At 36.6% G+C, this 13,154-nt stretch overlaps 2 protein-coding genes across 2 annotated transcripts; both read right to left on the reverse strand.

The window, feature by feature from the left end:
- Positions 1-332: 332 nt before the first annotated feature.
- On the reverse strand, positions 333-2,970 carry sumo3a (small ubiquitin like modifier 3a). The gene is made up of 4 exons (XM_028438777.1): positions 2,814-2,970; positions 1,582-1,710; positions 1,427-1,498; positions 333-625 (listed from the first exon to the last, which is right to left on the reverse strand). The coding sequence occupies exons 1-4, from the start codon at positions 2,832-2,834 to the stop codon at positions 563-565; spliced, it is 285 nt and encodes a 94-aa protein (XP_028294578.1). The 5' UTR covers positions 2,835-2,970; the 3' UTR covers positions 333-562.
- A 1,590-nt stretch (positions 2,971-4,560) lies between these two features.
- On the reverse strand, positions 4,561-10,670 carry pttg1ipa (PTTG1 interacting protein a). Its single transcript, XM_028438892.1, has 7 exons — positions 10,406-10,670; positions 9,673-9,725; positions 9,311-9,419; positions 6,438-6,540; positions 6,092-6,157; positions 5,304-5,350; positions 4,561-5,143 (listed from the first exon to the last, which is right to left on the reverse strand). Coding segments are annotated over exons 3-7 (255 nt in total). The 5' UTR covers positions 9,312-9,419; positions 9,673-9,725; positions 10,406-10,670; the 3' UTR covers positions 4,561-5,105.
- Between the last annotated feature and the right edge of the window lie 2,484 nt (positions 10,671-13,154).

Consider the following 13,154-nt stretch of genomic DNA (forward strand, 5'->3'; position numbering starts at 1 on the left):
AGGGTGGACGCATACATTACAAATCACTCAGCAAAGCCTGTAACACACAGTAAGAGTTCAAATATAATAGAAGACAAACAGAAGTCATATTGCATCACGAAAAGAAACAAAAAACAATGGAAATGGAAAGTGGCCCTGTATTAACACACTCCCACGTGTCTATGCACACATTCAAGCCTGATGGATGAAGATCATTCAGACTAATGAAAACCAAACCTTCATGATTCGGGGATGCGGAAAAGACAGACATGAGGAACAATATCTGTCATCAGACACCAGTTCAATCCCAGCATGTGGTGAGGGAGGAAAAAATGTCCTGACTGGCCAGTAGAGACTGTTGACATACAAAGCTAGTTTATTCTGGGCAGCAGGGGAAAAAAAACAGCCGAGGAGCCCCACACAGGCCGTACAAAATAGCATGAATGAAACTGGTATCTTTAACAATAATAATAATAATAATAACAATAATAAGCTGAGAGGAGCAATGAGGGGAGGGGGAACAGTGAAGGTAGATTAAAGGGGGGGGGGGTCTCAGGAGGATCAATAAAGAGGTGGGTGGAGCTTAGCAGTGCCCGCCTGTCTGCTGCTGGAAAACATCTATGGTATCCTCATCCTCCATCTCCAACTGAGAAAAGAGGATAAACAGATGTGCATGTTGTCAACATTCATAATCAATAATAATAAATCAGTCATTAAGTAATTAAAAAAAAATACAATATTTTAAAATATATATTTACAGGTAGCCCTGACCCAAGTTTTACCCCTTGAATTATATACATGCTGTCCCAAGTGTAAGTTAACACTTTTATTATCTTTTATTTTGTAGGTATTTTTCTGTATACAAATATTGGTGTCGAGTAGGGCTAAAACTCATGTCTTGATATTTTTTCTGAAAACGGCGATATACGATATAAATCTTGATATTTTTATTTAAATAAAATCAGACCATAAAAACTGTTCTGGGTTGAATGTGCTGATGCAAACAGATGCACAATATGTGCCACTTTTGGATTTTTCTCCTGTGAGGGACAGCACGTGTGAGTGAGTTCTGTAGGTGTGGCTTGTTATGGGGAAGATCTGGGTTAGGACGCACTCAGAAATGCATCTAACTGCACTTTGCTGTTCTGAGAAGTAGCAAAAGCAGCAACTCCTAAAATGAGTATTTTAATACAAAATAGGCTATGAAAAATATATATCCATATCTGCGATATTGTAATTTTTCTTATCACCAAATAGAAAACTCGATATATCTCCCAGCCCTAGTTGCGAGTATGATTCCTGTCTAGCTCGATGCAAATGTGTTGTTTTCCTTAGGTAAGTTGGTCTATAAGTTAGTATATATACTAGTTTTCCTTGGCGTATTACCCTCCCTATCCCTCTTTACTGTGCCAATGATAAAGGTGAGGTGTGGTGTACGTAGTTAGACCTGTGCGGGTGTATCCGTCTCATTGATCGGCTGTCCATCGAACCGGAACCTGATCTGCCGTATTGAGAGACCCTGTGAACGTGCAGACAGAGCAGATATTGAGTCGACTCCTTGGGCGAGAGCACACGTGCTCCACAGAAGAACTCCCAGCTCACCTGTCGTTCACAGTACGCCTTCATGAGTTTGCTGAGCGGCGTGTGCCTTTTGATTTTAAACTGGACCACAGACCCATCTTGTCCAGCGACCTTGAGGTTGATGTGGTCGTTCTCCGTCTTCACTCCCTCCTGCACAGACATATCAAACCACAATCTTTAACAATAATAGAAAATCTAAATCAGATTTTAACATTTTTGTATAGAAATGCAAATCACAGCAGAGTGGAGACGTGTTGCACATATACTGCAATTAAAAATAAAAAAAAGAGAAACATTTTAAATGCTTTAAAGAATAACAATAAAATTTGATTAACAAAAAGTTGGGGGGAAAAAATGCACTCATTGAAAGTAGTGGATACCAGCGTCCAACGCGTTTCATGGTTGTACTACAGTGTGAAATGAACATTTGAAAAAGCAAAATAGCATTTGTTTTGACTTTAAATTCGTATCTATGTGTCAATGTTAAGTGTACACAGATCTGTCGATAACAACGTTTAAAAATAAATAAATAAATAAATGAAAAGTTGGGAAGAAATCTCAAACAGCTTTAATAAATAATGTGACTTAGTTAATTTTAACATGTCGGGTTTAAGTTTAAGCGAATCTGCTTAAACAGAAAACACTACATTTTATGTACCTTTAAACACCTCGTCACTAGTTCGCTGGGGAACCAGATGATCCATAGCAGCTGATGCATGGTCTACATAACAACAGATGCTAACGTTAGCATCATTAGCTCACAGAAATACAGCTCCTGTTGTAGCTGCCGGCTAACTGGTCTTGGCAGTTTAGTTTAGTGTGCCAAATGACTAGCACACATACGGAAATAAATACACGTTTATAAATGTAACAGTCAGTTTACAGACGTCAGCGCCACCTTCGTTTGCGCTGTTTCGGACGATGGCGCAGTCGCTGCGTTTGCGGACATAGCGTGGTCCCTTCATCCGACAAAGAGAACGTCGGCAAATAAATATCACTGAGAAACACATTCTCCACTCGACAAGAGTATGGACTATTTTTCGCATGCCTGTGGGTTTTGTTACACCCATTCTAAGTGGAAGAATGTGCGCACATACAGCGCATCTGGGCGCGCAGCCCGCCATTCATTTGCGAAACAAACACTGCGCCGATTTGGAGAAACGTGCAAACCAGGCCATTTTAGACCGCACATATGAAGCGATTTAATTCGCGCCATTAGCACTAACATACATCTCTTTGGTGTAAAAGCTCACCTTTGGTTTTTCCTCTGACATCTCTGCTGTATGTGGGGTGAGAATGTGCTCAACAATCCGCTAATTGGTCTTTATTTGGTCTCTGCTGCCTCGGTCCTCTCTCTCCAGCCTGATGACGGGAGCGCGCCTGGAGCCGCTGTTGCAGACACGTGATTGGACCATACGGGTCCACGTGGTGGCCAGGTCTCGGGAGCGCGTAAGCGGGAGCGCGCATTCAGACAAAATCCTCGATCACGCGAACCTACGTTTGGCACTGAACTGAACAGCACCCGCCAAATAACAGTATATACATTCTTCATTCTATATTTATAAAACGTTTTTTTTTTTTTTTTTTTTTTTTTTTTTTACAAATATCATTTATTTTCAACAAAATAACATGTAGACATTAGATGTAAAACAATTTTGATTCTGTAAGAATGTAAAGTAGAGACAGAGTATACAACTTAAATAGAGGCCGTGGCTAGAGCCACTGCCGCTCTATGCACACGCAGCGCCCCCTCATTGGCCAGTTTAGGTCACGTGACAGGTGCACCACGTGACTTAAAGTTCCGTCAGTTGTATTTTAGCTCATATTTATTTTTTCGCTACCCCCCTAACCTTTTTATTTTATCCCCAGCCCTAACCCAGGAAATACCATTAAAATATTTGTTTTTGTTAGATATGTATTCTTAAAGGTGGATTTTTTTTTTGTGTTAAATATGTTAAAAAGAAAAAAAAAAAAATGACAAACGTGGGTTTCGAACCCTCGTTGGCAGAAGGAAAATCGCATTACGCTTATGTAGAAAAGCTCCGGAAACGTACCCGTAGTCCCGGGGGCTATGGCTATGTTTAACCTATCTCTAGACACTTTCTTAAATATACACCACTCAGCTAAAGTGTGAGCACCTAAAATGTGAATGTTCACCAACCAAAATCCATTTCACTGTTTGTTTACACTTTTAAAGAGAAAGAAAACTGCTTTAACTTCCTAAGCCAAATGTAAAACTGTCCATCCATCCCTTTAACAACTTGATCCTTGTCAGAGTCACGGGGAAATTTAAAAACTAGTAAAATTGAATTGTTTATATATTTAAAATATTCAAATCCGATATGCCAAAGCTAAACCTGTTTGGTCTGCGTTTACAGAGACTACAATGAATTTAAAGAACAATAATAATTAAAAAAATATATTTATGAAAAAGTTGAAAACTCCTAAACTAAATTAAAATTAAAAATTAATCTGCTTTTTGTCATCATTTCCATAGACCTTTACTATATTATTTTACTAATGCTTGACTTATTACTGCATTTTATTTATTCATCTATTTTAGCTTTATTTTATTTTGATTTTTTTGCATATTTATTCAGTTTTCATGTCTTTCTTATTTCAATAACTTTTCAAATTTTGATCTTTTTACAATAACGTTTACTTTCAACTTTTTTTGAGTCTTCTAATATCCTTGCACGTCTTACGTATTGATAATACATTGGGTTAAATGTTTCTGTTCTAGATTGTATGATTTTCTTTGTTGTTTATTATTTAAATGTGTGCATTGATAATGTTCTGACTCTTTGTCCAATTCTCTTTAGCTTGCATACATTTCCCGTCTCCCATACATCCCAGCCTAGGTGCAGTAACAATAATGTGGTTTAAGTACGGTAATTATAAATACAGAATTTAAGTCCAACTTTTTATTTATTTATTTATTTATTTATGTTTATTCAGTATATTTACAAGTGAAAATGAAAGAGTTTAAGTCTTAGAATATTTCACTGTAGGGAATACTTCAAGACTGAAGACTTTATTTTAACATCACAGTGCAAACATCATCTGCAATAATTTGAAAAAAAAATATTAAAAAGTCTTAGAGCTTGTTTAAGAGAACAAAATAGTCAATTTAAAGGAACAATCATAGTACAAAATTACATTCTATCTTTTAACATGTATAACTCTAAAGTCAGCAGCATCTCATTAGGATGGGAAGGCTTTGACTTATTGGTTCACCTTCACTGGAATGATTCCGGACTTTTATTAAATAGAGCAAGCAGATCAATGCTGTTAAAGCTACGAATGTCTGATCTATCGCTTAGTTAAAATCATCTACAACTATGTAGATTTAAACATGTCATAATTGTAGATCTATATAAACAGATTCATTCTTCAAATAGGCCAGTTCAAAGGATGAATGATGATATTGATACAAGACGGCTATGACTTCACAACAATATCTTCATTACATTAAATCACAGGTACTCTAATAACTTCCAGGAACTTTCGTAGCGGATGATGAAAGCATCCCTTCATGGATCCTCTTAAGCAAATTTGGAGTATGGGTTTTGACCACTTAGACCTGGAAAATAGCAAACACTTAGTGACGGACAACAAACGTCATGACAAAAACTGAGTAAACAAACCAGAGAATTAAAAAAATTATAAATAAAAAAAGGCATACAGTATAACTGCTTGGACATATTGATGCAGTGGCAGTAAATGCATCTAAAAACCCTCACCATATTTCTTCCTGATTTCATCGTGCCTCTGTTTCATCTCCGACCGCCTGTAAAGTCAAAAATATTCATGCATGAGCACAAACACACGCCTGTTCTGTGGAAGCTTTAAATCATGTCAATGGCATTTTTTTTTAATATTTATTTTTTATGTAATTTTAATGTCATGAGTTTCCCCACTGAGTATTAATAAAGTTTCTCTAATTTAATCTAAACAGTGACTGATAGTTCCTATTCTGTCCAACAGGTCCAAAAGTCATGTGTCCACAAACCAGTTTGAGGGGAAAGGAGTGTATTATCGTCTTAGCGAAGTGACGCAAATTACACCCAACAAAGCATTAAAGAAGATGATAAATGAGATTCTAGATCTGTGGTTGCCAAAGTGGGGAATGGGGTCCTTTAACGTGTGCTAGAGGTACACGTTAAAGGTACACTGGTTGTTAGTGATTTAGAAAGTTTGTAAAAAAAACAAAAACAAAAAATATATTAATAGCACCATTATGACTCAGTTGAAAGATGTATTTTTTCCCCATCATGAAGCACAATTAATGTGTACTTTAATGCCAATAATTAAAGTCATAAAGTAGTTTTTAGTTCTATCGGCTAGGTATTATAGCAATCTTTGAATATTTTACCTTTATTGTATTTCATCTTAAATTGTAAAACCATTTTGCTACCAATATAAGAAAAGCATACTTATAATCATTCCCATGTGCTGTGTAATCAAACATTTTTACACAAAATACCCAGTCGTAAAAAATCCAATCCCTACAGAGAATAATGTTGCTCACCTTTCCTGCTGCTTGGTTCTTGTTTTATCAGACTGTTTCTGCATCTTGTTCTCAAAACGTTTGGTTCTGACACACAAACACAAGACCATTATTAGGTTACAGTTCATGTAGGTCATTGGATAGTACCGCACACAGCAAACATTTTAAAGGAGAAAATTAAGGTCACTAGTCTGAACTGGGGAAAACCAAAAAGTGGATAATATACTAAGGACTAAGTGGGTTTTTAATACAAAAAGTACCATAATCTTTGTAAAAGCAAGTCATTTGTGTGGACTACTATAAAGACTTGTAAAGATTACCAACATGAAGTAGTTTTTCTGTAATAATGAGCTGCATGCGCACTCACCCAAAGTTCTCACACTTGCAGCAGCAGAACAGACAAATCAAGAGTGCGATGATGAAAACCCCACCAACCACTGCTATTGTGATGATCAACGTCTGGAAGTTCACTTCAGACACAAACAGACACATTGGCAATGTTATGTCACAGATGCACTTTCAAAATGGAAATACAGTTATATGCATTTTATTTTATTTTACCACAATGTCTAATAACACCAAAGCAAAATCCAGGATTTAGCTGTTTTTTTTATAGCCTTATTTAAGCAGAAAAACCTTGTTAACAATAACAATCTATTTTATAAGCGTTTGCGGAGAAAAAAACATCTGCAGCTTTCTGCCATCAACATCAGTTTAACAGCAGCTTCCTTTACATTATATATGCAACACATGTTTGTTTGCAGAAGGCTAGTGTCAAACGTGTTCTTACTGTGCTGGGTTATTTTCAGATAATGAGGCCTACTCCCACAGCCTCAAATGTTCACGCTATTTAATTTGTTTATTTATTTTAGTATTTTTAGTTATAATCTTTGCAAAGTTGTGGCTTTGTATTAAAAACTTTTTTTTTTGTCATCTATTAGGGGTGGTACGATGCAATGGGATACCACTCATACCCTTGACGATACATCTTGTGATGTTTAAATATCGCGATATATTGTTGCAGTTGCATCAACCCACCTCTAGTGTCTGTTTATTCTCACAGCTGGAAAGCATGGTGTAAGTCAGTGTTTCTCAAATGGGGGTACGTGAACCCCTCGAGGTACACGATGACACAGAGGGGGGACTTGAGAGAAAGTGGAAAATTGACTAATAAAAGGCATTGAAAAATGTGGGAAATTTGAAATATGTACTTTTGGTCAAAATGAAAATCATGAACATGAACTGAAAATACAAAGGTCAGTTTCATTTCTGGCCAAGGAGCTACTTCCACATTGGCCACGTTTACATGGGAGCTTTAATTCATCTTTAAAGCAGAATAAATGTTAATTCCTCTTTAAAATGACCCTGTAAACACTTAATTTCTAATGCTAATTTAATTCCGAATTAAACTTAAATCCAAATTAGGTGGCTGGTTTATTCCAATTTTAATTCCGAATGAAATAATTCCTCTTAATTCCGCTTAATTCCGATCGCTGTGTGCATGCGTGACTTGCCGCGATGACGCGCTGATGACGACATAGTCCAGGATGGCCGCCCGGACTCCAGCCGAGACTATTTAATAAGAGCCTTAAAAGACATAGATATAAGAAAAGAGTGGATGGACGGAGACATTAACGTGCGGACATTCACACGGATTTATTACACACACACAAGGACACACGGACTTTTTACGCACACCTACTTCGGCAAACTGAACAGGCTTCATCGAGGCATGAAACACCAGAGTTTCACTAATGGTGCACAGATCATTATAAAGTCATTTTTTCACTCAACGTCCTGTAACGTGGAGGTAGAAACAGCTGTTGCATTAACCGCTGGCTTTGATGACCAAAGTATGAACTATCTCTCTCCTACTCCGCGGGGCCAAAGTGAAACAGTGTGTGTATTGTCGAGCTGCTGCTTCAAAACTACAATAACAATAAGAGAGAAAACAGTTGTTATTGTGTGGTCTTCTACGTTGTAGCCGAAAAGAAAATATCTGTTCTGTGTTTTATCCCGATAAACATTCGCCACCTGTCCAATCAGAACCCTTCCCACCCCTAGACCTAAGTCGAATAAACCGGTTTTCCATGTAAACCTCAGTTTGGGAATGACTATTTCCATGAAAACACGAAGCAGAACACTTGAATTTTCAAATAATTTAATTTGTAATAACTAATTTCGAATTAAGACATCATGCAACCATGGTCAATGACATAACCAGTTACTAGAGTTTTAAAATATTGCCTTCACCCAGAGTGGTAACATACAAAGCCTAAACATTACTATCCTTCAAGTTGTAGAGGGAAACAAAGTTTAATGTTTTAAATGATCTTAAAATGTAAGAAAAATGTTACATAAATCGATATAATAGCTTAGTAGAGTTATGAATTAGGGGTATCTTTATTAAATTATCGGATTACACTTACAATCTTGTTTCCTAACATGGTTCTTCTGCTGGAGAGCATACAAACACTGTAGGAATAAATCTATTTAGGAGGCCACTAAACACCCTTTCATTCCACTTTTTTTTCACGTTTTTTTCCTATTCTTTCCTTTTTTACAAAGTTCATTCCAAAAATATGCTTTTTTTCTATAGTGTTTGGTAGCAAAATGTTCTGTACCGGACTAAAGGGGTACTTTGATTCAGAAAAAAGAGAATGGGGGTACCTGAGCCAAAAAAGTTGGCAATGGCTATCCGTACGGTTGCCGTAACAATATATCAACATTCTATCCGTACGCGGCGCCCCATTTGGCCAGTTTAGGTCACGTGATAGGTCGGTCATTGAATCAAACTAACCCTAACCTTTGATTTGATTCAGTCATTGGTCAGTTTAGGTCACGTGACTTAAACTAAACCTTACCCTAAACCTAACTCTAGCACTAACCCTAGCACTAAACATTGTTGCGATATTGGGTTATAACCTAACCCTAAACCTAAAGCTAAACCCAATCCTAATCCTAATCCTGAAACACTACTTCAGTAACTGTACCAATAGTACCGGAGGTTGTCCGTACGTCAACCGTACAAATAGACACTTTCAAAAAGTTTGTAGAACCACTGGTGTAAGCAATAGTAAAGTGTGAACACCAAAGACTGTCTTTAGTGGTAAATAACGTAATCATACATAAAAAAGCATGTGTTTCACATCCACATTTTAACTAAATTAGCTTGGATTAAGTGAGTTGCGTGAGGCTCCCCTGTGTTGGATGTGATGAGGTAACTGTGTGTGTTCTTACTCCAGCAGAGCCCCCAGCGTGCATTGTCCAGTGGGCAGAGTGAATGGGGTGGTAGGATTGTCCTCACTGGATATGTTACACAGGATTTTGTTGTGATGCACCACAAACACTGTAAACAAACACAGACGTTGACTTTAAAAAATGAAAAAAAAAAACAAATGCAGGAAAAGGAGGATGAGGAAGAAGGGGGTGGATGAAGATCAGCTGCACCTCAAACCAGTTGAACTGGATTGTTTAGAGAGGAGGAGCTGCTGATAGTTCCATTACCTGACCTTTTTTTTTCTTCTTCTGTTCTATTTTTTTTTTTTATACAAACACACACTGCAAACCCAGATTGAAATCAGTGTTCTCTCAGCACTTACCGTCACATTCTTCAGACACTCCTCACAATTTGTTCCATTTTTGGTCTCACATGCTGCAGAAAAAAGAAGAAAGAAGAAGAAGAAAAAAGACACTTTGTTTTTAAAATGAAAGCACAACTGTGTGGGAAATAAAAGAAGGCAACATGGCGGACACTTTAGAGGAAAGGTGATTTTAATAATGAAAGGATTATCACTAAACAGGGAAAGCAGATTAAAGAAGTCTTGGTAGTTTTTTGTTACCACTACTAATCCTCCTGAGAGCTTTTCCATGGACACAGTGAACACAGTGGGGACCAGTCACATTGTGATCAGCAGACTAGATGAATGCCACACTGACTGTAGTGTGTACAGTATATACTTAAAATGAAACCTTTAACAAAAGTGTTTAGTTAGAAAGTAAAAGAGGACCTGAATCACCAATGACTGTAAAATATGACTTCTGTGTTTCTTTTGAGAAGGATCCACAATACACAAAGATTCTAGACCTATAAAACCAACCAAATACCTTTCAAAATAAGACTTTCACCTAGTGTAAATTCAAAGCTCAAACTATTGTTATATTATTATTATTATTATTATTATTTAGTTAGAGAAAGACAAGTCGTCATTTAAAAGTAGTGCAAACTGAATTTGTATCACATATGAGTCCATTAGAATTAAATCAAAAAGCAACAGTAACAGTAACTTAAAACAGTATTAACAATAAAAGTGACCATGTTAGGTGATTTCCTACCTTGACCAGAGGGACTGGGCCAGAACTACCACCAGCCCAGAGAGAAGAGGAAAGCAGTAAAACCAGCCGTAGAGCCATAGTACAGGACAGGAGGTGCTGGGATTGGAACAATACTAATACAAGGTTTTCACAAGGCTTTTTATATAACAAAAAATAAAAGTACAAATACTTCCAAATCAGAGGCTCGCAAGAAAGGAAGAATCGCTCCGGTGGCTCCGGGATGTGGGTGACCATATGAGAATGAACCTGTGTAAAAAAAAAATGAGACGCAAAAACCTGGACGCCACAAAAGAGAAAGAGGAGAGGGCAGGGAGCAGAGAGAGAGAGAGAGAGAGAGAGAGAGAGAGAGATTTTGCTTTAGTTTTTGCAGTGTGTAAACGTGTTTGTCAAGTAAATCTGTTAATGGTTTTTTTTTCAGCTTTCTGTCGACGTTTTTACTTTCCAGCTGTTTAAAAGTTTAATAACACAAAAGTACTGGCATATGGAAACCCAAAATAGTCATAATTAAGTAAATAAAAACAACATTTTGAAATAAATAACAGACAAATATCAAGCATGGCCATTAAATTGTAAATACGGTAATATTTATGAAATATGTTTAATGTATTCTTAAATATCTACAAACTATTATTTTATTATCATTATATATTTCATAATGATATTTTAACCAATGTCATACTTTTTAAAAGAATTACTTTATATTAATTTTCCAATATTTTAGACAAATAAAAACGTTTTTTATTTTTTTTATTTTACAAAGGCAGTTTTTATTTCATATAATGTTGTTTTTCAGCAGAATGGCTTCAGTCTGTCAATCAAAGCTAGTGGGTTGGACTTCTGCTTGATCCTTTAAGATCGATTAGTTTTCCTGGACACCGGTCATGGCCGTTCTTTGAACGACACGGTGGTAGACATGGTAAGGAATATAAATAAAAGTATTAATTCATAATGAAATGTAAAGCAAGAACAGTGGTGTGAGATGTGTCCAGCTTGAATGTATTCATTTTGAGTGAGGAGCAGGTTCGTGTCAGTGGAGCAGATGTGTTTGTGTTAAGTCCTGAGTCCAGTCCGACACGCGACCAGGACATGTTGCTATCCAACACCGACACAGCCTGTCCTGTTGTTTCTGCATGGCTGCTGCTGCTTGGTTCAAGCGTAGACACAATATGTAGACGCCGCATCGACTGCTGCCGCCCACTGGGGCGGTGCTTCAACAGGGCGGCCATCTTGGACCGGTGGCAATCGCTCCTACAGTGCATTACATCAATAGAGAAATGATGTGCTTACACTATTAAAGTTGTCATAAATCGCTCAATTCTCAAGTAATTTTCACCGGGTTTGTTTGTAACAAACGTCAGACGGTGACACCGGAAACAGAAGTATTGCGAGATCTCACAATAGTTGCAAATTTTCTTCCTTTAATTTTAATTGTTTTTTTTTTTTTTTTTCATGTTCCTTTAGGGGCTCCGTAGTACGATGATGATGATGATAATAATAATAATAATAAACAGTAAATGGATATGGTTTTAGGCCTACCTAAAATTACTTACCATGACTATGAATATGTTTGTCACAACAAATGTTCAAAGAAAACCAAAAATGCAGGAAAATTTTCAATAATTTATTAAAGCATCATTTTGTAAAGCCAGTTACAAATAAAAAAAAAAAAAAAAAGAACAACACACATCTCTCTTTCTCCTCTTTTTTCTTTTTTTTTTTTGGTGAAATTATGATTATATTCCTTGTTGCATATATTTTATTTTAAATTCAGATGAAATCCGAACTAATTTTGATATAAATAATCAAATTTACTTCTGCCTCTAGTCACAGTTACAAAATCAATTATTTTTCAGCCTTCATTTGTTTTAGGACCGCTTTCAGTTTTGATGAAGCCGGAAGTAGGTCATCAGATAGCACAGATCATCGTACGTACATGACACCAGTCTAGACCTCAGAGCAGACGGTCTCCGACACAACACTGGTGTGTGACTGGTTTAAAGGGAAGTCCCACTGAGAAACACTCAGCTGGTGGATTTTACAGCTGTGAGCACAAACTGGTTTCCACCAAATACACACATTTAATCCGTTTATTTTTTTTTTTATCTATGTCTTTATTTATGGTGATGATACCGTGACATGAATCTTTAAATGTACTTTGTGACCTCTGTCTGTGAAAGGTACTATAAAAATAAACATGACTTACTTACTTAGTGTTTATTCATTTTACAATAGCCATATTTTAAAATTAATTTGAATTTTAAGATAATTGTTGATGAAAAAGACAGTAAATCCATTATCTGAGGCTTTTGCTGAGTGACAGCTACTAGTGGACTTTTAACAGACCCCAATATACAGACCCTGTTAATCAGAAACACTGAATAATCTGGTGCCATTTAATTTAAAATGACCAAACTGGAGTTGCAGTATTTGTGTACAGTTCATAATTTTTTTCTAAATTATGTTGAATCCATTGGAAGGAGAAAACTCAAAGCTCTATATATACACGTGCCCAGATGAGGAAGTGTACGGTCATTCTAGTGAAATCAGGAGAACCATGTTGTGAACACAATCCTGCATATTTAAAGTAATAAGAAATTCCAACAGGTAAGTGTTAAGATTCGTATTTTATCGAGTGCCCTAGGAAAGGAAGTTACTGTTACTCTATGCTTTGAAAAACAAACACCAGATTTAACATTGCCTCTAACATTTAAAAACATCCTCACTGTTAGTGCCTTTGCACATGTTTTTA

The sequence above is a fragment of the Gouania willdenowi genome, chromosome 22, assembly GCF_900634775.1.
Source record: "Gouania willdenowi chromosome 22, fGouWil2.1, whole genome shotgun sequence".
NCBI classification, from domain to species: Eukaryota; Metazoa; Chordata; class Actinopteri; order Blenniiformes; family Gobiesocidae; genus Gouania; species Gouania willdenowi.